The following is a 23,293-nucleotide window of genomic DNA, read 5'->3' on the forward strand; positions in this document are numbered from 1 at the left end:
ACATGCAAACTGAGAATCTGATCCATGTTCAAGTGAAATGAGGAGAAAGTCTCTTATTTAGCAGCTTTGTATTTTTAAACTATTATTTGTAAAACAACACAGAAGTGAACATGTACAGCAACGAGACGAGTCCAGACACACGTGATATTTACACGATCTGTTCAGGAAACAGGACGTCGGAGATCTAGCAACTCGCAAAGTCGTTTCTTTTTCAGCAGCTTCACAAATGAGACACAATAAGAAAAGTGACAGATTTTGGATCACGTGACAGTTTTCATCAGCGGCTGAAGAGTTGATGATTTCTGTCGTCACTCGAAGCCGCTGATGAAAACCATGTGATGCGGCTGAAAGATTTCAAACTATTTACAAAGTAGTTCAAACATTTGTGGATGAATCCTCCTTTGACCTTGCCTCTAGCGCCACCATCAGGTCAAAACGTATAAAGTATTTTATTTAATGACCAAATACCTGAAGTTAAAGAAGCAACATTCCACTGGTTCACAACCTTTTGGATATAATAATCAATTTTAGCTTTTTTTTCATTGATAAAACTTTAACCTCGAAAAAACATTCAAATCAATCAACTGAAGGGAAAATAGAAATATTCCTTTGATGAAGAGTCACATGTCGATATCGCTAATTTTAGAGGTACTGTATGCAAGTTTTCCCTAATGCTACATTGCTAACAAACCAGAACAGAGCCAAACCCCGAACTGCTGGTTCCTGGACCCGCCCCCTCAATCGAATCCTCCCCCAAATGAAATCACTCCTTCCTCGGCTCAAAATGAGTTTGGTAGTTTTTGTGTAATCTTGGTATCAAACAAACAGAGAAGAAAACGGAAACCTCCTCTAGCTACGCAGAAGAGAAAACTTGCGTAAAGCACCTTTCAGTGGTAACGAGCCAAAGGATCGTGAACCACTGATCTACGTGATGAAGATCATCAGCTGACTCATCCTCGATTATCTTAATTATTGGAAAAGAAAAGTCTCGACAGATCTAAACAACAACAACAGATCCTGAGAATCTTGAAGAAGATGAAGTTTGTCAGCAGTAAACAAAGACGTGAGTTTCCATCGCGGCAGCAGACGTCCGAGCTCCTCTTCAGTCGACAGCTGGAACACAGTTTGTTTTTCAGTGTCTGTTTCCCTGAAGGAAAATCGTCTCTGATCGAAGCTCTGATGACTTTTATTCTGAAAACTCTTCGTCGTCTTCGAGGCTTTGACGAGTTTCCACCGGATTCGTCTGCAGAGACAAAAGAGACGTGATTTAAAATATTACACAAGTTGTGACCATAAGAAATTAAATTGAAGAAGATTCACACGATAATTTATTAATTCATCATTAGATTCTGATTCTACTTGTTTGTGTTAATTCAGTGCAAATGTTCCCACTTTTCTAGAGTTAGAGTTAATTCACACGGAGCTTTCCAGGAAATTCTCTGTTATTCACAGACACGTTTTCTCTGTGAATGAGAAAAGAAGACGCCCCGTCGTCCTCTGGGAGGTTTGATTACTCTGCGTCGGTTTTAACGCTGCAGCTCTAAACCAATTTAGCCTGAGACGCGGAGGCAGATTGAAACTCTGCAGTCTGTCCTAATAAAACCAAGGAGACGAGTTGCTGTGGAGGATTTCTCGCTGAGTGAGCACAGGCTTCTTGCAGAGACACACGATTGCACTCGAGGGGTTTGAGCAGAAGGACTCCTCTTACCTTCAGTCGGACTCTCAGGTGCCGTCCCGGGCCGGTGGGTTCTTAACTGGCCCGGCCGGCGAGGGAGTACCGGTCGTCGTATCTGTGGAGGAAGAGAAGTGAAGCAGGTGTGAGAGAGAAACTGCAGAAACAGCAACTCCCACGGAATCCAGCGTCCTCGCTGTGTCCACAGAGGACGGAGCGAGATCCAGAGGAGTCTGAACCTCGTCTTCAAGTTTCTAGAACCTGTACAAGCTCGGCTAAAAGCTTCTGAGTCAATCAAATAGTTTTCATCAATAAAAACATAGAACATGTTGATCCAGAAGATCACCTGTGAGTTTTTCAGATGAGAAGTTTCCCTGCTTCTCCTCTGACACATTGAAACACCTGGTCGTGTTCAATCTTTGCATAAAAGCAGAATACTAAAGAAATAAAGAGTTTTTCTCACTTTCCACAAATTCCTTTTTCTCATTCATGTGAATTATTGATCAACTCGACCTTTTTAGAATTTAATCTCATGATTTATATTTAAATCAAAGAGAAAACAACAGGATTCAGACGCTTGGTTTGACGGCAGCTGTTGACCTCTCAGTCGTTGACCCTCTCGTTTGCACTCGAGCTCACTCGTGGCTCGCGGTGAGGATTCAGAGGAGGACGTTTCTGCGAGTGCAACAGTTCTGATGATGGAAATAAGATCGTAACTGGTTCAGCTGCTGGGAGACGGCTGCTGAGCACTGGGTTGAAATGAGAGTTCCTGCGACTGGGAGCCAGTTAATAAGATGAACGCCTCCTCTCCATTCAAAATCAACTGAGCATCGATTCACGCTGCCGACGGCTGAAGAAGAGAGAGGGAGAAAATCTACAAGACGTTTAAAACCACTTCAAACCTCATGCTGCATTTAGTTTGTTTATTTACTGTGAAGCAGATTCAGCCGCTCACACTGTGTCATCGTTAAACAACAATCATGTGACTCAGATTAAATCTTCCTCCCTGTGCAGAGGCTCAGTGTCTTTATCAGAGAGGAACCTGAAGAATAAAATGTGTTGTGAGTCTGAGTTATGATAAAATACATAATAATAGAGTTATAATCGAGATCAGCTGGAAGAACAAACCACACTGGCACCTCAGGGTAGAACAACATCCTCGTAGAGAACACATGAAAATGTCCTGAAGCTTCGTAAAAGTTATAAATCTATAAGAAAAATAAAATCTCGTAAAAATCCCAAACATCTTATAAAGGTTTATAAAAACAACATGGTGCTGTTAGAAGTCATAACAATGTTATAATTATTCTGATCGGCCTCTGAACCTCGATATCCCATCAGCCCCTGCAGGTCGTTACCTGCACACGGCGCCGTGTCCACGCCGGATGTGACACGCCCCCCCTCCTCTGCAGTAGTCGGGCTGCAGGACGCAGACGCTCTGACACGGCAGCTCGTCCACCGACAGGAAGCCGGGCTCGCACACACACCGGGCCTCCTTCGTCCGGCCGCTCACTTCACAGCGAGAGAACTCGTCACAGGCCAGAAACTTACAGGGATCCGCCTGGTCCGCTGGGAGGAGGGAATCGAACGTTAGTGGTCATCAAGAAGCGCAAAGTTCGGACGTTAGCATTGATCAGAGCGCCCCCTAGAGTCTTCAATCACAGGAGTACGCAACTGGTTTTCTTGAAAAGCTCGGAACAGTTTTTTCAGAACCAGGAATCCATTTATAATTTTCCACATTTTTGTGAAAACAAGTGGATCGAGAGAATGATCCAGATTTTTAGAATCTAGATAAAAACTCTATTCAGTTACAGTTACACAAATAGAGAATAGATAGTGTTTAATGTGAAAAGTTTAAAGAACATTTCTGTGAACCTGATTTTATATCTGTATTCCAATACATATATATTTATATACATATATATATACATTTTATGATCTGCACTTGCAGTACTGCTGTTGATGCATGAAGGAGCGAGTGCACAACACAGTAAATCTTTCGGTTTCAGCACAATCAGGATTGTGCTGAAACACAATTTGCCGCTCGGAGGCAGAAGATGTTGCGGCAGCACTTCCTGCTCCGTGACTCACTGCTCATCTTCATCACTGCTCTTCGGCCTGTGATGTTCTGTGCAATCCCACAGTGCATTGGGCTGATTTGACACATAGACCTAATTACTGAGTCGATTTGAATACGTTTGTGATCTCGGCCTCATCTGTAAAGACAAAGCTTATTGAGCGCGAGCGGCTTTCAAAGAAGAGCTGCAGCGGCTCGTCATGAGAAGCTGCAGTGAGTTTTATCACACACATTCGAGATGTCACTGTGGAGCTGCTGCAGCGAGGAAGAGGAACTCGCACACGTTCAAAGGTTTTCACTCAAAGTCTGAGGTTATTAAAGATTCAGTTCTCAACAATGAAGATTCTTCTTTACAATAACACAATCTGTGGAATTGTTCACTGATTCAAAAACAGAAGACCCAAAGGCTTTAAAACAAGTGTTGGTGATTGAATGAGTTCGGACTCCAACACGTCCACGTGGTCGCTCCGCTGTACCTGGTTCGATGTCCAGGGAGTGGGTGTCGATCTGGATGTGCAGGTTCCTGGCGGCGGCCGAGCAGAACTCCTCCAGGACGCAGTGGACGGCCTCGGTGATGTTGTACGGCACCGACTTGGCGAACTTCATCTTGCTGTTGACGACCACGCTGCCTTTCCTGAAGTTCAGGACCTCCAGGTTCCTGAAGCCCGTCAGGTTGGCCTGCAGGAACGGCATCAGCTGCAAACACCAGCACAGGTTATCATTCTCAGTTTGATGCTGGTGAAACAGTTTGGATCCTGAAGGTTAGAGGACAGGTCATCCATGGTAATGATTCATCTCCTCATGGAGCAGCAGGACCACGTCAGAGTTTCATCTTCTGACCTTTTATATCAAACATTTACAAGAGAAACAAAACTACTGAGGAACTAGAAGAGGAAGAAGATCCTCTGACTTCTCTGAGTTCATACAACTGCACTGACTGGTGTAAACTGACACATGTGCATTTCATGTCTTTTTCTCAATCAGCCATAAATAATTTAACTAAATGCAGCTTCTGCTTGAGTTGAGCTTAATCTAAAAATCCAGAACAAGTTCTAACAATCGGTGAAGTTCTCTCAGGTCAGCGTGAAGTTTATTTCCACAATACAAATTTGAGTCTTATAAAAAATTATTCAAATTGCGATACATTTCTATATGAGTTGGTTTAGGATTGCAGAAGATCTTCTGAGACACAAAAGTCAGACGTGATCACGATCTGGTTTTAAATGATTCAGAACTCATTAGAGACGATTCCACTGTCACAGAAGATGATGCTGGAAGTTTGCCTCCGGGCCTCGAGTGAAATTCAAATTTCTATCTGATCCGATTTTATCTGCATGAAAACAACAAGAGTGAATCATTATTATATGCTGTGTGTGTGTGTGTGTGTGTGTGTGTGTGTGTGTGTGTCGTGAGATGATAAACAGCAGCGACGGCCTCTGATGTGATTGTGTTGTTATTGTCGGGCGATGCAGTTAAACGACTTGAGTTTATTTCAGTGTCACGTTTCTTCTTTCATTCGTTCTGTGATCGAGGTCGAAGAGTCGTCAACTCACACAAACACATTAACGTCTTTATAAATCAGCTTAAACACACACAAACACAAACTCACACACACACAGACACACAGGAACACACACTCTCTGAAAAGCCTCGGCCTCAAACAACCATTGTGTTGAGCAGATTCATTTTAGGATCCATCCAGAAAACGTGGAGATCTTCAATAACATGTTCTATTCATGTTTCATATTCACACCAGGGACCCGATGTCAAGTGTCTGATTATTAATGTTCATGAAGCTTTGACCTTCTGATCTCCTGCCGACTGGATTAATGAGCTGGAGCTGCAGCTAGTTGGGCTGTGAACTGAAGAACATCTGAAGAAGGTCTGAAGCTCAGTCAGGAACAATCTGAACCTCATGAAACCAACAGGAGCTTTCCCTCTGGTGAGAAGGTGTGAACATGATCTCTTTAACCTCCAATGACTTGATTGAATCGGGTTTAAAGAAGTTCAAACTCTTCTTCCTGCTCTGCTCTTTGTTTACTCTCATCGGATGCAGCTCTGATTAACCCCCCCCCCCCTCGTGGTTTGTAAATCCCCTCAGCAGCAGATGATGATCTGCTCTGAATCCGTCTGAAGCTTTTTGTTCAATTCGTTTAGAACCTTGTTAACGTCAGATTGACTCAAAGACATGAGGGACGCTCAGCAGAGCTCGTCCCCTCGTCTCCTAATGAGACCTCCCTCAGAGTAACTCACTCACCAGGCCCCTGAAGACGTCTGGTTTCCTACTCACCACGTGTAAGAAGGTGTTCTCCAGGGACCTGTACTCAGAAGACGTCTTGTTGAAGAGGTCCTCGGAGAAGTCCATGTTGGTGACCCGTAGGCTGAAGAACACCACCAGCTCCCGCCCGTTGCTGGCCGTGGTCATGGAGGGCGTGGTCAGGTATCTCACTGGAGTCTGTGCCGTGGCCCCCACGGTGGCGGCCTCCTCGCCCGCCCATGTGAAGCCACTCCCCTCGTCCGGCAGCTCGCTGGCCTCCGTGGTTGCCACATCTGTTTGGTCCAGCTCCACGGCCAGGTCCTGCACGGCCTCGTCCACGGCGTCTTCAGCAGCCGGTGGTGAGCTGGTGGGGCGCTCACTTCCTGTCTGCACCGTGTCCTCCAGGTCTTCACCGATGATGACCACGGCCGGTTGTTTCTGCTCCGGCGCTGTGATGTCCTCCTCTGAGGACACGGGAGAGGAGGGGACCACTGGTTCCTCAAAGAGTCCAGAGTCCACGGTCGGGCCGGGGGACGACACCTCAGACTCGTCCACGGGAGACACCGGGGGGGTCGGGACGGCGTCTGAAGCCGGGGCTGCCGTCACACTGGAGGAATCAGTCTCCTGTGTCTCCTCCGTCGCTGGAGCTGCCACCTCTTTGAAATGTCAGAGACAGAATCAAGTCATGAGTCAGTGAGTCTGAGGAACATCTCAACCTTCAAACTGCCTCCTGAGGAATTCACACTTTAAATAATCACGTTACATTTAACAATTGTTTGTTAGGATCTGAAATTTCCCACAAATCCAGTTTGTGTTTGCTTTGTTCATAAAAACGAGGAAGCTTCACTAAGTCTTCCTGAAGATAGAACTTTAATGTGTGAGAGGATCTTTAATTATCTTCTGTCAGTTCACATCTCCATGAACATCATTCTGTAATCGTATCTCCGGCTCTGCACAGGAACCTGCTCACCTGCGTTAACTGAGGTCGCTTCAGACTCTTCTTCATCGGTCTCCACCCTCTGGTCCACCCTCTGGTCTAAGAGGTCCACTTCCTCCTCCACATAGAAAGGATCCACGATGGGATTCTCGTGATCAGGTTCTCCGACCTCTTCCACCGAAGGATTGATGACGACGGGTAAATTGTCTTCCTCTAGCGGGCGGTGGTAGTCAGGTCCCACAGGCTGAAGGAACTCGTTATCTTCCACAACCTCGAAACTCTCCTCTCCAAAGTGAAGGTCCTCCATAGAGTCCAGTGGGTAAAGGATTTTAATGGATTCTGCTGGTGGCTCAGTTACAGCTTCCTTAAGTTGTGGTTCTAACATCTCAACTGTTTCCTCCTCTGGATTCGGTTCCTGGACGTCAACAGCCTCCTCTTCTGCTTCTGGGACTTCTTCTACCAAGTCCTTTGATTCTGACTCTGAAACCACAGGAAGGTCTTCAACTGGCGGTAAAACATCAACCGTGCCGTCCTCTGATTCAACCTCTTCTACAACCTCTTCAGGAAGTTGTGGCTCTGAAGCTGTTTCCTCAGGAACTTCAGGTAGTATTTCCTCAGGAACTTCTAGTACTATGTCCTCTGGAACTTCAGGTACAGTTTCTTCAGGAACTTCAGGAAGTATTTCCTCAGGAACTTCTTGTTCTATGTCCTCAGGAACTTCTAGTTCTATGTCCTCTGGAACTTCAGGTACAGTTTCCTCAGGAACTTCAGGTAGTATTTCCTCAGGAACTTCTTGTTCTATGTCCTCAGGAACTTCTAGTTCTATGTCCTCTGGAACTTCAGGTACAGTTTCCTCAGGAACTTCTTGTTCTATGTCCTCAGGAACTTCTAGTTCTATGTCCTCTGGAACTTCAGGTATAGTTTCCTCAGGAACTTCAGGTAGTATTTCCTCAGGAACTTCTAGTACTATGTCCTCTGGAACTTCAGGTACAGTTTCCTCAGGAACTTCAGGAAGTATTTCCTCAGGAACTTCAGGAAGTATTTCCTCAGGAACTTCTAGTACTATGTCCTCTGGAACTTCAGGTACAGTTTCCTCAGGAACTTCAGGAAGTATTTCCTCAGGAACTTCAGGAAGTATTTCCTCAGGAACTTCTTGTTCTATGTCCTCAGGAACTTCTAGTACGATGTCCTCTGGAACTTCAGGTAAAGTTTCCTCAGGAACTTTAGGTAAAGTTGCCTCAGGAACTTCTAGTACCATTTCCTCAGGAACTTCAGGTATAGTTTCCTCAGGAACTTCTAGTAGAATTTCCTCAGGAACTTCAGGTCCAGTTTCCTCTGGAACTTCAGGTATAGTTTCCTCTGGAACGTCAGGTATAGTTTCCTCATGTGCTTTAGGTATAATTTCTTCAGGAAATTCAGGTCCAGTTTCCTCTGGAACTTCAGGTACTTTTACCTCGAGAACTTGAACCTCTTCTGTTTCTGAAAATGTTTCATCTACATCAACTTTAATTTCTGCAACTTCAGCTACGTCCTCATCGGGTTGTAAATCTTCAGCTGCTGTTTCGAGTTCCTCTTCCTCCATGCCTGGAACCTCAGGTTCTTCTGGCTCCTCTTGAGTTTCCACCACAGACTCTCCCTCGGAAAGTTCTACGTCTTCTTCTAAAACTTCTAAATTCTCCTCTTCTGGTTCAGAGACCTCATTCCCATCAGGAGTCGGCTGCAAAACCTTGTAAACTTCACCTCCTAATGCTTCCTGTGGTTCTTCCTCAGTTTCATGGACATTCAGATCAACCTCCTCCTCTTCTGGAAGATCGTTTTCTTCCTCGACCTCTTGGAGAGTCCCCGTGGTCTCAGTGGGCGTCTGGCCTGTGAGGGCGGAGAGTGTTGTGACAGGCAGCTCCTCTCCAGCAGGAGCTGTGGTCAGTAGAAACTGAGGAGTCGGGGTGAAGGGAGGATCATCGCTGTCGACAGGATTCAGGTCTTCCTCTGAGATCCGGTTTGGAGACAGAGGGACGGATGCAGCGTCGGTCGGGGTCGCGATGAAGTCTCTCACCAGCTCGCCGGTTTCATCGTGATGAATGGTTTCAATCTGGTGTGTAATGATCAGCAGTTCTTCTTCCTTCCCGTCTTCACTCGATGGCTCAGGCTCGCTCACATCTATCTCCTCAGGCTCATGGGTAACTTCCTCTGAGGCGGGGGGAGGAGGGCTGCTCTCTGGAACAGCCGTGGGGTCCAGCAGGGTCACGAGGGCGTTCTCCTTCTCCATGGGAGTGAGGGGAACCACCAGACGAGGTTTCTCCACCTCCGGCTCGTCGGTGATGACCTCCAACTCGTTGTGTGAGTCCGGCTCACTGGACTGTGGAGAGGCAGATTTATTTATTTAACCTCTTTTGAGTTCCTTGAAAAAAAAGCTTTGAAACAATTCATAACATCAATATTTGCTTGAGTTTTAATTTAGTTTAAATGACAATAAAGATCTCACCTCATCCACGACTTCTACTGAGGAGGTGGAGGTCAGGGCTGGAAGGTGAATCACCTCTGAGAAGAAACCAAAGTATCACACGTCTGTTGATACTGATTCAAACTCTGCCTCCTTCCTGCTGGAGCAGCTCATTTCATAGTTTCAGTAAGAACATGTAGAATAAAGTATGGGGCGGTACCTGGTTGGAAGTTGAGCGATTCCAGGTCGATGGGCAGAGACGCCTCCTCCCGTAGCGCCGTGGTCACCAGGTCCCTGAGGACGGAGTCGGGGGGGGCCTCCGGTTCGCCGGACGCCGTCTCTGAGTTCTCCAAGTTGATTTCAGGAGAATTGATCTCAAAGAGGAGAGAGTAGTGCACGGAGATTCCTCCAGGCCTGAAACACAGGATGTGACGGTTCACTCGAACTCTTATTGATCAACTCGTGTGAATCAACCTTCTGCAGGAGAAAACTCTGGTTCCTCAAACTCAGATGTTGACTTAACTCTGGATCTCTGGATCTCTGGGTCACTGACTCGCTGCAGACCGACAAAGACAATCAATGGACGTGTGTTGAGAGAAGTCGCACTTTTCAAAATGCCAGGCAGCAGAATCTGAAGCTGAATTTGAAGAGAATGCAACAGAGCATCTGTCATCACCTGGTCTTGATGTGTGCATGTAAACACACCTTCTCTCTACAGGTGGTTTTCACAGTCTGGTTTTCTTCACGTGGCGTTTCCAGGATTTTCCTCAGGGTGCTGTTGTAAACTGGTCCAATGCGTCTTCACAGCCGTGTCCTCACCTGGCGTCTAATCCCAGCTTCTAGCTTGAGCTTCACTCAGTTTCTATTCCTGCTCTGATGGAGTCACGGAGGCACGTGGGTCCACACGTTAGAGGCTCCTTCACTGCCCCCTGTGGAGATCAGCCGCCATGAACACAAACAGCTTTGTTCTTCTGCTGCTGGCTTCTCTTTGCCAACAGTACAAAGACCTCCTGCCTCTTATCTGATGTATGAAGCAGCTTCACAGGTTCCCTTCCTCTTTGTCAGGCCCCCCCACTGGATTCTGTCCACTTAAAGGTCCTGTGTTGTAGAAAAGAGATTTCTCTTTTGATAATAAACTTTATAAATATAACCAAAGTATCAGAGAAATGCAAACAGCTTTTATTCTGAAACGAGCCATGAGGGCTCCTGGGAGGTTGTGATGTCACAAGTATACAGTCCCCGCCCCCAGCACCGCCCACCATGACCCTCCATTCTGTCAGCTGAGTCAGGAATACAACTACCACCCTGCACTTTCAGTCTAGAAACCATTGTTTCCGGACTCAACTTGAACTTTGACCTTCGGCAGTTCATCTGTGAGACCATCTTTCTTCAAGGTCTTTCTCATATATCTAAGAATATGACCTTTGACACCAAATTCTGATAAATTCATCTGTGATTCCACGTGAAAGTTTGCAACTCTTTTAAATAAATTCCCTCAAAGCAGACGTGAGACATATCAAATATTGTCGATAAAATAACCACTGAACCGTTTCCCTCACTCAGGAACAATAACCATAATAAATCTCAATGTTCCTGATTGAACCCGTCAGGTGTTGATTTCTCCTTCTTGTAGTTTGTGTTTCTGGAGCCGAGCAGACAGGAGGAGGAGGAGGAGTCGAGAAGCCTTCGTCAGATAAGAGGACGAGCTCCTGCTGAGGCCTCTCCTCCGTGTTATCGGCCGTGACAGCACCAGACCCAGCAGGGGGGCATGTGAGCGGGGGGGTGGGGAGCAGCTATCCACACGTCTTCCTGTCTCACTTGTCACCTGAGTCTCTGGTAACGAGAGGAACCTGCCCTCTAACGAGCAGCAGCTCCACATGTTGACCTCAAACCAGGAGTCACACACGTTCCTGCTCTCAGCAGTTTCCTCCAGTTCAACATTTCTATTTCCAGCTCTGAGTGAAACAACCTGCACAAACACACGAGGTGAAGCTACAGCAGAAGGGTTCTCCGTCACTTACCCGTCGGTGTCCTGCATCTCGCTGCCGGAGAGGAGAACAGAGAAGAAGAAGAGTGAGATGAAATCCTGTGGCACTTTGAATTCTACACACAACAACACACGTGATGTTCTATACAAATGAAGAGTCATTAGAGTGTTTATGAGCTGCTGTTCTTTTAGATTTTTCACAGAGCATCAACCTGACGGCAGAAGGAAATTAGTCTAAATCAAGTTTTCATGAAAATCCACTTTGTTCCAAACTGATCCTCTGACCCGTCCACATCACTCCCGTTTCCTGGAGCAGTTCACTTCTTCATATTTTGTCCTTTTCAATAGACAAATGTCAATTTAGGATTTATTTATGTCACTTATTTGATTTTCAGTTTTTTGAAGCAGTGGAAGATAATGTCTCCAGCAGATTCTGTAACCAGGGAAACAGTGAGACCACGACAACTGTGTGTGTGTCTGTCTCTGTGTGTGTGTGTGTGTGTGTGAGTGTGTGTGTGTGTTTGTGACTCATGTGCAGTCGTTCAGCAGCTCGTCGACGGCCTGGAGATGATCAGGACCTTTGAGTTTCACCATCAGGTCAAACAGGTTTTAAATCCTGCAGACTTCAGGTTGACGGCAGCCCCCCCCCCCCCCTTCCCTATCAAACCGTCTGTTTTTAAAGAGGATGAAGTTCATTTATGAAGCTGCTCTGTGACTGACGCCATGTTTCCTCTGCAAATGACTTCTGTCACAGCGACGAGGGAAAATCCTCCGTTTTAATCTCAGGTTTCAGGTTTTTCTGCAGTTCAACCTGAAACCTGAAGGTGGCGCAGCGTGGACGGGCCATGAGGTGACAGATTCTAATTCAAACTACCAGCAGCCAATCAATCTGCTCCATCTGAATGTATTGACATGATCAGGACCCAGAGGTCACATGTGATACGACCTCGGGTCTTTATTTCAGATCATCGTTTCTCACCTGATTCTCAGAACGTGGATTCCTTTGAATCCTGGAAGTTTGTCGAACACGTGCTGCATCTGGAAGAGAAACACAACGTTCACCGAGACGCACACGTGAGCTGGTCCCTGAGCCGGAGGTTTGATCCCCATCAACCACCGGTCGCATGGACGTGAACTCAGTGACACTGGGAAGCACCTGCTCGCTCTTATGACCTAATCGTCTTTAAAGGCGGCTTCAGGTCCTGCAGGGATTCGCGTGCAGCCGCTAAATGATTGTGAAGCTCTGAGTCGCACAACGAGCAGTGAACATGTGGAGGTCCTCCTCACGGCTCTGGAGCCACACATGTGCTGGCAGCGAGGGAGGAGGGCAGCTAATCCCTTTATTCCTCTTCCCCGTGGCGCAGACCTTACGGCCTCATGATGAGAACTTATTTACGTTCAGCACGAGCCAGAGTCACCGGCACGGAGATCATCACGGGGGGGGGGGCAAGAGGAGGACGAGGAGCAGGAGGAGCAGGAGGAGCTGTTAAAAAAGGCAGTTAAATCCAGATGCTGACTGGTTACGTTCATCTGTCTTTAAATTGTTTTTAGAACCGAACCACTGCAGTGTTGAAATAAATCACGTCTACAACTGAACCGAGACTGAAACCTGTTTGTTTGACGAGGAGCCGGCTCAACGGGGCCATGTCTCCACCTAACGCTAGCCACCTGGCTAACGCTAGCCAGGTGGCTAATGCAGGAATCCGCTCCATGTTTCAAACCAACACAAACTAAACCCGTCAGAATCACCAGAGTCAGTATGACTATCTGAGATGAAACGCCACGTGTCCACAGTTTGAATCCCGTCCCACCTGGTCCTGCAGGTGATGAGCCAGGTCGATGTACTGAGGTGAGTCGGGGTCGTCCAGCAGTTCTCTGTAGCCCGGATCCACCAGGTCGATGCTGAACTCCACCATCTGCTCCACCGGACTCTCCGGGACCACGTTAGGAAGCTCTGGCTCCTTCAGGACGACAAACACGAGTCAGGATCGAGGAACAACAACAAGAAAACAACAAAACAAGAAACAACAACAAAACCTAAACCTGCAGCAACACTTTCTGTTTCTGATCCAAAAAACTGCCTCTTTCCATTTAGCTCTTTTAGCTCTGAGTTTGTTCTCCACCACCTCCTGAGGGAAACATCTGACTCTTCAGCTGCTAAATGCTGCACACAGTTCACTTCTGATGAGATGAAGAAAAGACATTAATGTTTATCAAGAGACCCATAAACCACAAGTCAAAGCTCCATCTGGTATTTATCACATGACATTTGATGTTTTCACTTTGACCTGGAGCCAAACGTGTCAGGAAGGAAAACGGGAAAAGTTCAGAAACCAGAGGAGCAATAAATCCAGGGAGAAGGAAACGTGAAAGAAAGAAGGAGGGAAAAGACTAAATCATAATTTCAGCACATGTACTTTTGACAACAGGATATGAAAGTATGAAGACGTGTCTGGGTCCATCCCACAGTGAACACACAACAGAGGTGTCCGTCACACAGTGGACCCGGACCCGTCCTCTGCATCATCAACACATATTCAAACGGGTTGAAAAGAGAACAAACCTGCTCTTGTGAAATGAAAGTAAAAATTCAAATGACTGCAGTAATTTCCGAGAACAATTTGTTTCCTGTTTGACAAAATGACAATGTTTAACCAAAGCTCCACGAGGAACCTCCTCAGAATCAAACCCTCTCTTTCTATTTCCTGAACGAAAACAACTTGATTCAGTGGCAGGACAAAGACGCTATTATCTGTGGGAAGAAGCAGCGCTGCCACACACACACAATCACACACACACACACAATCACACACACACACACACACACACACACACACACACACACAGACACACACACACACACAGACACACAGTTAATAGCTGCTGCAGGTAAACTGTCTTCAAGCTGTGTCACATGATCACAGTCAGAGAGCGGCTGGTAATCACAGAGCAGCAGCTACAGAGTTTCCATCAGGAGGTGGAGACCAAACATAGAGATAATAGAGCAGGTGTTCTTTATATACTGGAGCAGAACAAAACCTTTATTAAAACCATATGTGAGCTACCTCTCCATGCCACAGTGCATTTCACTCTAAAACTTAAAACATTAATTCAATAACTGAAATAAATCTAGAGAATTATTACCACCAGAAATGTATTTAATACTTCATCCATTGGGTTGTCATTACATGATCTACTTATTATCTTTAATTTTATATAACAAATGCTTTGCTTTGAGTTAATGATTGTCTCTAATGACGTTTGCTTTCAAAATAAAAACATATTAAAATCTCCCTTATTGTGAGAAAGTGTCAAATGGAAATTTGTCTCCTCAACACAGACCTTTACTGTAAGTGTCTCTCGACTTAATCCACTTAACTGCTTTACTGTGGAGGAGCAGCTGTAGAACACAGAGGGGCATGGGTTCAAATCCCTCGTGATCCAGGCTGACAGTAAAACACTGAATCACTAGTTTAACTTTCTCTCAAACAAGCTGTGATTCCAGGAAACAGGAATCAGACGGGGACTCTGTCCTCACAGGAGACATGTCCTGGACCTCCTGCAGATACCAGTCCACTAAAGACCTCAACATGTAAAGGTGAGTGCTGCCTGGAAAGTCTCCTACCTCCACCTCCTCCTGCACCTCCAGCACCTCCTCGACCTCCTTCACTTCTTCCACCTCCTGCACCTCCTCCACCTCCTGCACCTCCTCCTGCACCTCCTCCACCTCCTGCACCTCCTCCTCGGGCGGGGTGTGATCCAGGCCGGGGCTGGGGGGGGTGCTCACTGGGCTGAGGGGGGGGATGGTGCTGGTGAGGACCAGCGGAGCCGATGAGACGAGCGTCTCAACCTCTGCACCTGAAGCCACGTGAGAGATCACTGTCATATCTTTATGATCTATAACCAGTAGATGTTTATTAAGAATCATGATGTTGAACCTTGGATCTCAGGGAGCTTCGGTGCAGGAGTCGCTGGTCCTCTGCTGAACAACATGAAGACCATAGATGAGCAACTTCTGTCTTTCAAAGACAAACTAAAGTTTCATATTTTTAATTAAAAATTAAACACTAAACACTTCATACATTTTCTTTAATGTACTTTATAGTTATTCATAATAAACTAAAATAGATATAAAGAAATAGATAGCTATAGATAAATATACTGTATATAAATATATCCCTTGTTTTTATTAACCTTTTATCCAATGTGATCATTATGTTTATATCAAAATACGTTATGGTTTTTACTTCTACTTTCATTCACTTTGAGCTCAGTGAAATGATAAACATTGATTGATTGATTGATTAGTTGATTGATTGATTGATTTTCTTACAGTGTACAGACTCACTACGTGTGGGCGTCATCACAGATGTCACATGTCACCTCTTACCGTGAGGGCGGCCTCCTGTCTCTCAGCCGACTCATCCTCTGCAAACAAGCACACAACAAAACAACTGTTACTGTGTGTGTGTGTGTGTGTGTGTGTGTGTGTGTGTGTGTCACTCCACTCCCAGGCAGTAATTAGCCAAACGATTATCTTGTTTGTTATAATGAAGCCGTTGATCTCGATGGAGGTTGTTTGCTTCAGATTGAACTGAACCATTGATTCTCTGGTTTGTTCACATCTGTTGTTGTTGTTGTTTTTTTAATCTAATTATGTGTAAATCACCTTCAGTGTTTTTTCTTCTTCAGCTGCTGGAGAATGTCAATCATCCTTAAGGAGGGGACTCACCATGCGCACCATGCCGATGTGCTCCTCGGTGCTGCTGAAGTTCTTGGCGAGGTCGGAGATGCAGAGCGACTCCTGCTGACACGTGTGAACCCATCGCTGATACTCGGACGTGCCGGGGATCCTGTCGAAGAAGATCCTGAAGGCCTCCCACACGGCCTCCTGACACACTGAGCAGCACAAACGCACACAAACACACACAAACACACACAAACAAAGGCTCAAACTTTCAGGTGAAAGGGGATATAAAAATCTCCCAAACTGTTTCCAGCAGGATTTATAAACTTTCACCAGGTTTCTGTCAAATCTGTGAAGATTCTCTTCTGTTAAATAGTGAAGACGTTTCATGAGCCCATCGGAAAACTCTACAAATAAAAAGAACGTGAAAATTAAACTGACATTATTCAAAACTGTGCAAGATATCAAAGGAGTTGAATATGAGCAGAACAGCTAAAAGTATTGGAAACCAGTTAAAGCTCAAGTTACATTCCAAAGAGCTGAATCTTCCTGAGGATTTAAAGTCTCTTGGATGAAAAAACTGAATATTCTGGATTTTAAAAGCACCAAGTTCAGTTTAGTGAACATGATGAAATCCCGGCGGCTCATTTTTGAAACGTATCCAGTGAAAAGTGAAATCTACTCTGCACAGTTTGTCATGTTCTCTGCTGCAGAGTCACGATGAGGAGGAGGAGGTGATGAGTCACGTCCATGACTCACTGACTCCTGATTGGTCAGAGCGCCCGGTCAGTCGCCTGAAGTTCAGAACATGAACCTGCATGAACATTCTGACACGAGTCCTGGAGCAATGCCTCTGTCTCTCCTCTTCTTCTCCCTCCTCTTCCTCCTCCTCCTTACTGCTCCCTCCTCCTTCTCCTCCTCCTCATCCTCTCCCTCCTCTTCCTCCTCCCCCTCCTCCTCTTCCTCCTACTCGTCCATTAATCAACTCCACACCTGACGTTCTGTTCGTTGGGGAATTCTGACAAACTTGCAAAACAACATCCGAGAGCAGACTCTTCACCGACAGAATGCAAGAGGCTAGAGGCTGTTTGAGGCTTCTGAGTGAAAGCATCACGACTGTTCTTAAACTGAAAGACCACAAACATGTAAAAAGAATATCTGAGGACATGATCCTAACATGATCCTGACTCGTTCCTGGCATGTTCCTGACATGTTCTGCAGGTTCTAACCGGAGAACAAACACGTGGTGTCCTCCTGGTAAACGTCAGTGACATTATAAGTGAAGGAGGTACCTCTGAGCTGGTAGTACGCCTGGTGGCTGGCCAGCACCTCGCTGATGGTCTCCTGTGGACAGATCCTCACGCCCGAGTGGAGAAACACCGACCTCTTGGGTCGACGCCGGCCGACCTCAGAACCTCTGCTGTGCGTCGAGGTCTTCAGCAGCTCCACCAAGCGTCCAGAGCCGCCGGCCTCCGGCCTCGGCCCCGGGTGCAGCCGGACGCCGCTCTCTGAAACCACAACAGCATCAGTGTGACTGCAGCTCAGCTCCCTGGCGTGTGCATAGAGCAGCACATGTGTTCATTACATAGAGCAGCACACGTGTTCACTACACAGAGCAGCACACGTGTTCACTACATAGAGCAGCACACGTGTTCACTACACAGAGCAGCACATGTGTTCATTACATAGAGCAGCACACGTGTTCACTACACAGAGCAGCACATGTGTTAACTACACAGAGCAGCACATGTGTTCATTACATAGAGCAGCACACGTGTTCACTACACAGAGCAGCACACGTGTTCACTACACAGAGCAGCACACGTGTTCACTACATAGAGCAGCACACGTGTTCACTACACAGAGCAGCACATGTGTTCATTACATAGAGCAGCACACGTGTTCACTACACAGAGCAGCACACGTGTTCACTACACAGAGCAGCACATGTGTTAACTACACAGAGCAGCACATGTGTTCATTACATAGAGCAGCACACGTGTTCACTACACAGAGCAGCACACGTGTTCACTACACAGAGCAGCACACGCGTTCACTACACAGAGCAGCACACGCGTTCACTACACAGAGCAGCACACGTGTTCACTACACAGAGCAGCACACGCGTTCACTACACAGAGCAGCACACGCGTTCACTACATAGAGCAGCACACGCGTTCACTACACAGAGCAGCACACGTATTCACTACACAGAGCAGCACATGTGTTAACTACACAGAGCAGCACATGTGTTCATTACATAGAGCAGCACACGTGTTCACTACACAGAGCAGCACACGTGTTCACTACACAGAGCAGCACACGTGTTCACTACACAGAGCAGCACACGCGTTCACTACACAGAGCAGCACATGTGTTCACTACACAGAGCAGCTTCAGCTCATTCACAACATTCACAAACAGCTGAAACTGGATCTGGAGTCGTTTTCTGTTACGTCAGGAGAAACTCTATCGACCGCTCTGGTTCCACAAGTGACTCAAAACAAACAGGTTCATTTCTGCAGTTTTCTGATAATTTTATCAAATATTTAAAAAGTTGAATGAGACGTTTTTTTTGTTCTGGAGACGATCGGTCAGTTGTCGATCATCAGAAAATCATAATCAACAGTTTAATCCAGATTTATGTGTTTTAAAAATAAGAAATAATTGCGTTGGGCTTTAAACTCAAGGAAACTGGTGAAGGTGAAAAGCTTCGTCAGAACCTTTAAGATCAAAACTTCAAACTAAACCAAAATCAACAGTGTGCGGAGCATCGGTCGCCATGGAAACTGCTTTAACCTTAATTTAAACTCATTTTACAGCAAAATAAAAACTGAAGATTATTGAGATCAAATCGCTTCCATCTGGCTGAGCCCTGTTTTCCTGTGTGAGTCTGTGTGAGTCTGTTGTGATGCAGCGGGTTTCTGACGTGTCGTTCAGAGACGAGTGTAACGTTACATCAGCTGGGGGACGGGGGGGGGGGGGGGGCGCTTTGCGTCCTTGTGCCCACGCCGACTCACAATAAAAGCACTCGCGGACTTGAAGTGTTCCTGGACTACATCCACCACACACGCTGCCCTGTTCATCATTCAGAGGGCGGCCCCCTCAGTGCTGTAGGATAAATATACATGAGATGTTCTGAAGAGACGCTGGAGCTCAAGTGTTTCGTATCAAACGTCACAGGCCAGGTTTGTTGCTTTTATTTGTGAGGTTCGTCTGAACTAACAAAGAGGCTCCTCGGCTCCTCGGCTCCTCGGCTCCTCGGCTCCTCGGCTCCTGGGCTCCTGGGCTCCTCGGCTCCTCGGCTGCTCGGCTCCTCGGCTCCTCGGCTGCTCGGCTCCTCGGCTCCTGGGCTCCTGGGCTCCTGGGCTCCTCAGCTCCTGGGCTCCTCAGCTCCTCGGCTCCTCGGCTCCTGGGCTCCTGGGCTCCTCGGCTCCTCGGCTGCTCGGCTCCTCGGCTCCTGGGCTCTAGGCTCTGGGCTCCTCGGCTCCTCGGCTGCTCGGCTCCTGGGCTCTAGGCTCTAGACTCCTCGGCTCCTCGGCTCCTCGGCTCCTCGGCTCCTCGGCTCTAGGCTCCTCGGCTCCTGGGCTCCTGGGCTCCTGGGCTCCTCGGCTCCTCGGCTCCTCGGCTCCTCGGCTCCTCGGCTCCTCGGCTGCTCGGCTCCTCGGCTCCTGGGCTCCTCGGCTCCTGGGCTCCTCGGCTCCTGGGCTCCTGGGCTCCTCGGGAGGAAGCTGCAGCTCAAACTGTGGAGCTGCCGTCAGGCTCGTGTTTTCAGAATCACTGACTTCATCCAGACACTCGTTCTGTGTATGTGACTTCTAGAGGACCAGTGTGGAGGATGTCTTGGTGTCTAGTGGTGAGGATGCAGATTGCCACCACTTCCTGTGTGAGGGGCAGAAGAATCTACGGTGGCCTTCAGGGGACATGAAGCGTGACAGGTGCTCTGCAGAGCCACAGTTTGCTGTCGGCTCCTGCAGACACACGGCAGCCTCCATGGAAGAGCTGTTTTCTGACATGAGGACATGAAGGACTCCGTCTGAGGAATTCAAACGTGTCCTGCACACTGGACCTTTAAACAGCGTCCAGCTCCTTCAGGATTCCAAAGCCAGGTGCTTATGCAATCGTAATAGGCTTTGCATCCTATTCTAACCAAGTTTAGTCCGTGTTTGCAAAGTCTTACTCTTAAATCCTCATATCCTCGCTCTGATCTGTCCACTGTCCACTTTGCTCCTCTGTAAAGAGTCAAAGTGTGAAGTCCTCCTCCTGTCAGAGGACTGGAGGAGTCCGGGCTCAACAGATTGAAGCTTTGTGCAGAAAACGGGGTCTTACCTTTAATTCCAGCAGCCGGCGGCGCGAGGGCCAACAGCAGCACCAGTCTGAGGTCCCAGAGCATTGTGGGGGAAGGTTTCCCAAAATATGACCGTCAAAGTAAATCCAGCAGGGTGAGGGGAAGGGGGGGTGCAGCTGGGCGTCCTCTAGCTCAAGTGGACTTCATGGGGTCGGTTGCAGGGGGTCATGGGGGACGATGGATCCTTCGAGGCCCGGAGCTGCTGCTGAAACGCTGCTGATCACCACGAGCCTCCGTGAGAACTGAGGAGCTGCAGTGAGGCGAGAGTGACGAGGTCAAAACGTAATAATCTGTTTATCTACTGCTCAGACATAATCCGCCTTTACCCCGCGGCCCTCCAGCGCTGGCCTCATCCTGTTAGTGGCTTTCTGGGCATCTGTCAACACCCACCCCCCCCCCCCCTCCCCCCCCGGCCTCAGCCCACACTCTGCACCGGTGTTTGGTGTTTCCTCAGGTTTTAATGCAGTTCTACTCTCAGCCGCCTGTGGAGAGCAGCTTAGAGCGGAGGTGACCTTTGACCCCTGAGAACCAATCACCACTCGGGTTATTCTGCGGGTTGACGACTCTCGACCAGGAAGTGAAACCTCAGCGTCCTCCGTGAGAGCATCGCCTGGGAGGGAGGAGCCCCAAACTCTCTCTCACTGACGTCCATGTTGTGTTCGGTGCTGCCGCTCATTGTGTTTATTATATTTCATATTCATACCTGCACAACTAGACCACAGCAAATCCATCGTGTGTGTAAACCTGCTTGGCAACAAAATCTGGTTCTGATTCTCTGGAGATTTGTTTGTGTTTTTCATTTTGTTTTGTTGCAGAGGTCAACACACACACACACACACACACAATAAGTTCAAAGTTAAATCCTCTGTTGACCACACACCACCTCAGTGCTTCTGTTACATCACATGATTTCAAAAGCTGTTGACGTCACAGAAGAATTCATGTTGTTTTTCTTTTTTCAACAAATAACACAAAACTGTCCCATGATTTATAAAATGTCTAAGATTTCTGAAATGAAGAAAACATTCAAATCCCTTAAGCTTCAGAAACATTAAAAAAATGTTGTGATTTGTACCAAACGACCAAAACAACTGAGTTTATCATCAGCTCAGAGGAAAATAGTGAATTTCAGGCATTTTAGCTTTAAAGTAATTTATTATCATTGAGCTCATCGACTGTAACAGAGCGACAGTTGGTTCCACTGCTGCTCTGGAGGGTCGCTCTACTTTCCTGATGGTGTAAACATGGAGTCAGATGGAGTTTGGTTTAACCCACAGTTCCGAATGATGATGGAGGGTCGAGAGGCCAGTGTGTCACAGGGGATTTAGTGTGGGACAAGCCGGGGGGGGGGGGGGGTGATCTCCTGCGTTGTTCACTTTCACTGAGTGATTGTGAAGTGACCACGAACACCTGGAGCTGTTGTTCATGCCACCGAGTGGAGGAAAGTTGAAGGTGTTAAACTTCTTGTGGGTCAACTGAAGCTCAGACTTCACTGAGTTTCTACACAACTGCAGAGCCGAGGAAAAGAAGATTAGAAATGTCTTTTAATCTCTAATCCGGGGACTGTTAAAGTGTCTGTTTGTTTCCCTCCGAGCGCCACAGACAAACTGCAGCAGAGGGACCTCAGCTGCAGTACTGCAGTAGTACTCGTAGCAGTCGTAGTAGTACTCGTAGCAGTGGTAGTAGTACTCGTAGGATTGGTAGTAGCCGTAGAGGACTGAGACCTTTCTTGTTATGGATGTACTATTACTATTACCTCTACTACTACTACTTCAAGTTATGTTTACACAGTAGATAAGATAGTGGTTATTAGGAAAATTACTTTTAGTGGATTTTAACTTTATAGTTTGGTCCATGTCCCATCTGCTAACATGGAGGAGGTGAGTTCTATGACCTATACTACATCCAGCCACCAGGAGGCGATGGAGACATGTCGTCCATCTTTATTTTATTCCCTCCAGCGGTTTTATCTCAGCGAACCAGACGTTTAGTTTCACTCTCCGAACTGAGAGCAGCTTCACTTATTGTCCCGATACGTCTGGTTTCTAAAGAAGCTTCGTCTCCGGGATGCGACTCTGACATTTGATTAAATAATTCGCGGCTGATATTCAACACGGGCGTCACGGAGGAATCTGGGGAAGGGAAATGAAAGCGCGGCGATAAGAGGGAATCTCTGAGAGGTGGAGAAGAGTTAATGAAACGCTTCAGGCCTCACTCGTCTCCTCAGCTGCTCACACATTCCTCAAACTGTTTGAATGTAAAGAAGGAATTCACTGGTTTGACTGAGCTGAAGCTGTTCACAGGTGAAATGACTCCCACGGTTTACCCCCCCCCCCCCTACACACACACAAACACACACAGGGAATTATCCTCTGATGAAATCCAGACGACAATCACAATAATCGGGTTAATTTCGTCTGTCGAGCCCCGTTTAACCTCTCACCACCAAAAACAATCCTGCAGCCGCGACAGCAACACGTCACGGGACCAGGGTCCTGCTTCTGACCTTCTGACCTTCTGACCTTCTGACCTTCTGACCGTCTCTTTATCGTTTACAGAATGAATCTGTAATGAATCTGTATCGAGGCCTTCAAGTTTATATCTGTAGTCAATCTGCTGCGTCTCCTCACGATCAACCAGCTGTCAAAGCTCTCAACACAAACTGCTCATTAGAAACGACGTTTATCTTTCTGTGAAAATCTCAATTCAACTATAAGAGAAATAAACACAGATAAAAAGCTGCTGTGGACAAAAGTTGTGTTGCTACAGGACAAAGCTGCTCAACACAATAAGAGGAGCGACTCTGAGTGATGAGGCCAAAACTGTTGAATTGTGAGTTCAAACTCTTTTTATCATTATAAAGAAATAAAAGTAGGTGACATCACAGC

At 46.9% G+C, this 23,293-nt stretch overlaps 1 protein-coding gene across 1 annotated transcript; it reads right to left on the reverse strand.

The window, feature by feature from the left end:
• Positions 1 to 51: 51 nt before the first annotated feature.
• Positions 52 to 20,601, reverse strand: LOC133973957 (interphotoreceptor matrix proteoglycan 1). The gene is made up of 18 exons (XM_062412028.1): positions 20,387 to 20,601; positions 17,707 to 17,713; positions 17,350 to 17,606; positions 16,103 to 16,269; positions 15,761 to 15,798; positions 15,309 to 15,349; positions 14,996 to 15,228; positions 13,182 to 13,331; positions 12,350 to 12,408; positions 11,405 to 11,425; positions 9,604 to 9,797; positions 9,426 to 9,481; positions 6,977 to 9,299; positions 6,040 to 6,662; positions 4,226 to 4,445; positions 3,031 to 3,241; positions 1,709 to 1,790; positions 52 to 1,243 (listed from the first exon to the last, which is right to left on the reverse strand). The coding sequence occupies exons 1-17, from the start codon at positions 20,448 to 20,450 to the stop codon at positions 1,751 to 1,753; spliced, it is 4,704 nt and encodes a 1,567-aa protein (XP_062268012.1). The 5' UTR covers positions 20,451 to 20,601; the 3' UTR covers positions 52 to 1,243; positions 1,709 to 1,750.
• Positions 20,602 to 23,293: the final 2,692 nt, after the last annotated feature.

Source organism: Platichthys flesus, chromosome 18, assembly GCF_949316205.1.
Source record: "Platichthys flesus chromosome 18, fPlaFle2.1, whole genome shotgun sequence".
NCBI lineage: Eukaryota > Metazoa > Chordata > Actinopteri > Pleuronectiformes > Pleuronectidae > Platichthys > Platichthys flesus.

Bases quoted from the DNA above. Each gene is read 5' to 3' on its own strand.
- LOC133973957 (XM_062412028.1), bottom strand. From the start codon at position 20,450: ATGCTCTGGGACCTCAGACTGGTGCTGCTGTTGGCCCTCGCGCCGCCG. The intron at 15,229-15,308 runs GTTCAACATCAT...ACGTGGCTTCAG, and splicing joins GAAGCTCCCTGAGATCCAAG to GTGCAGAGGTTGAGACGCTC. The intron at 4,446-6,039 runs GTGAGTAGGAAA...TGGTGTTTGCAG, and splicing joins AGAACACCTTCTTACACGTG to CTGATGCCGTTCCTGCAGGC.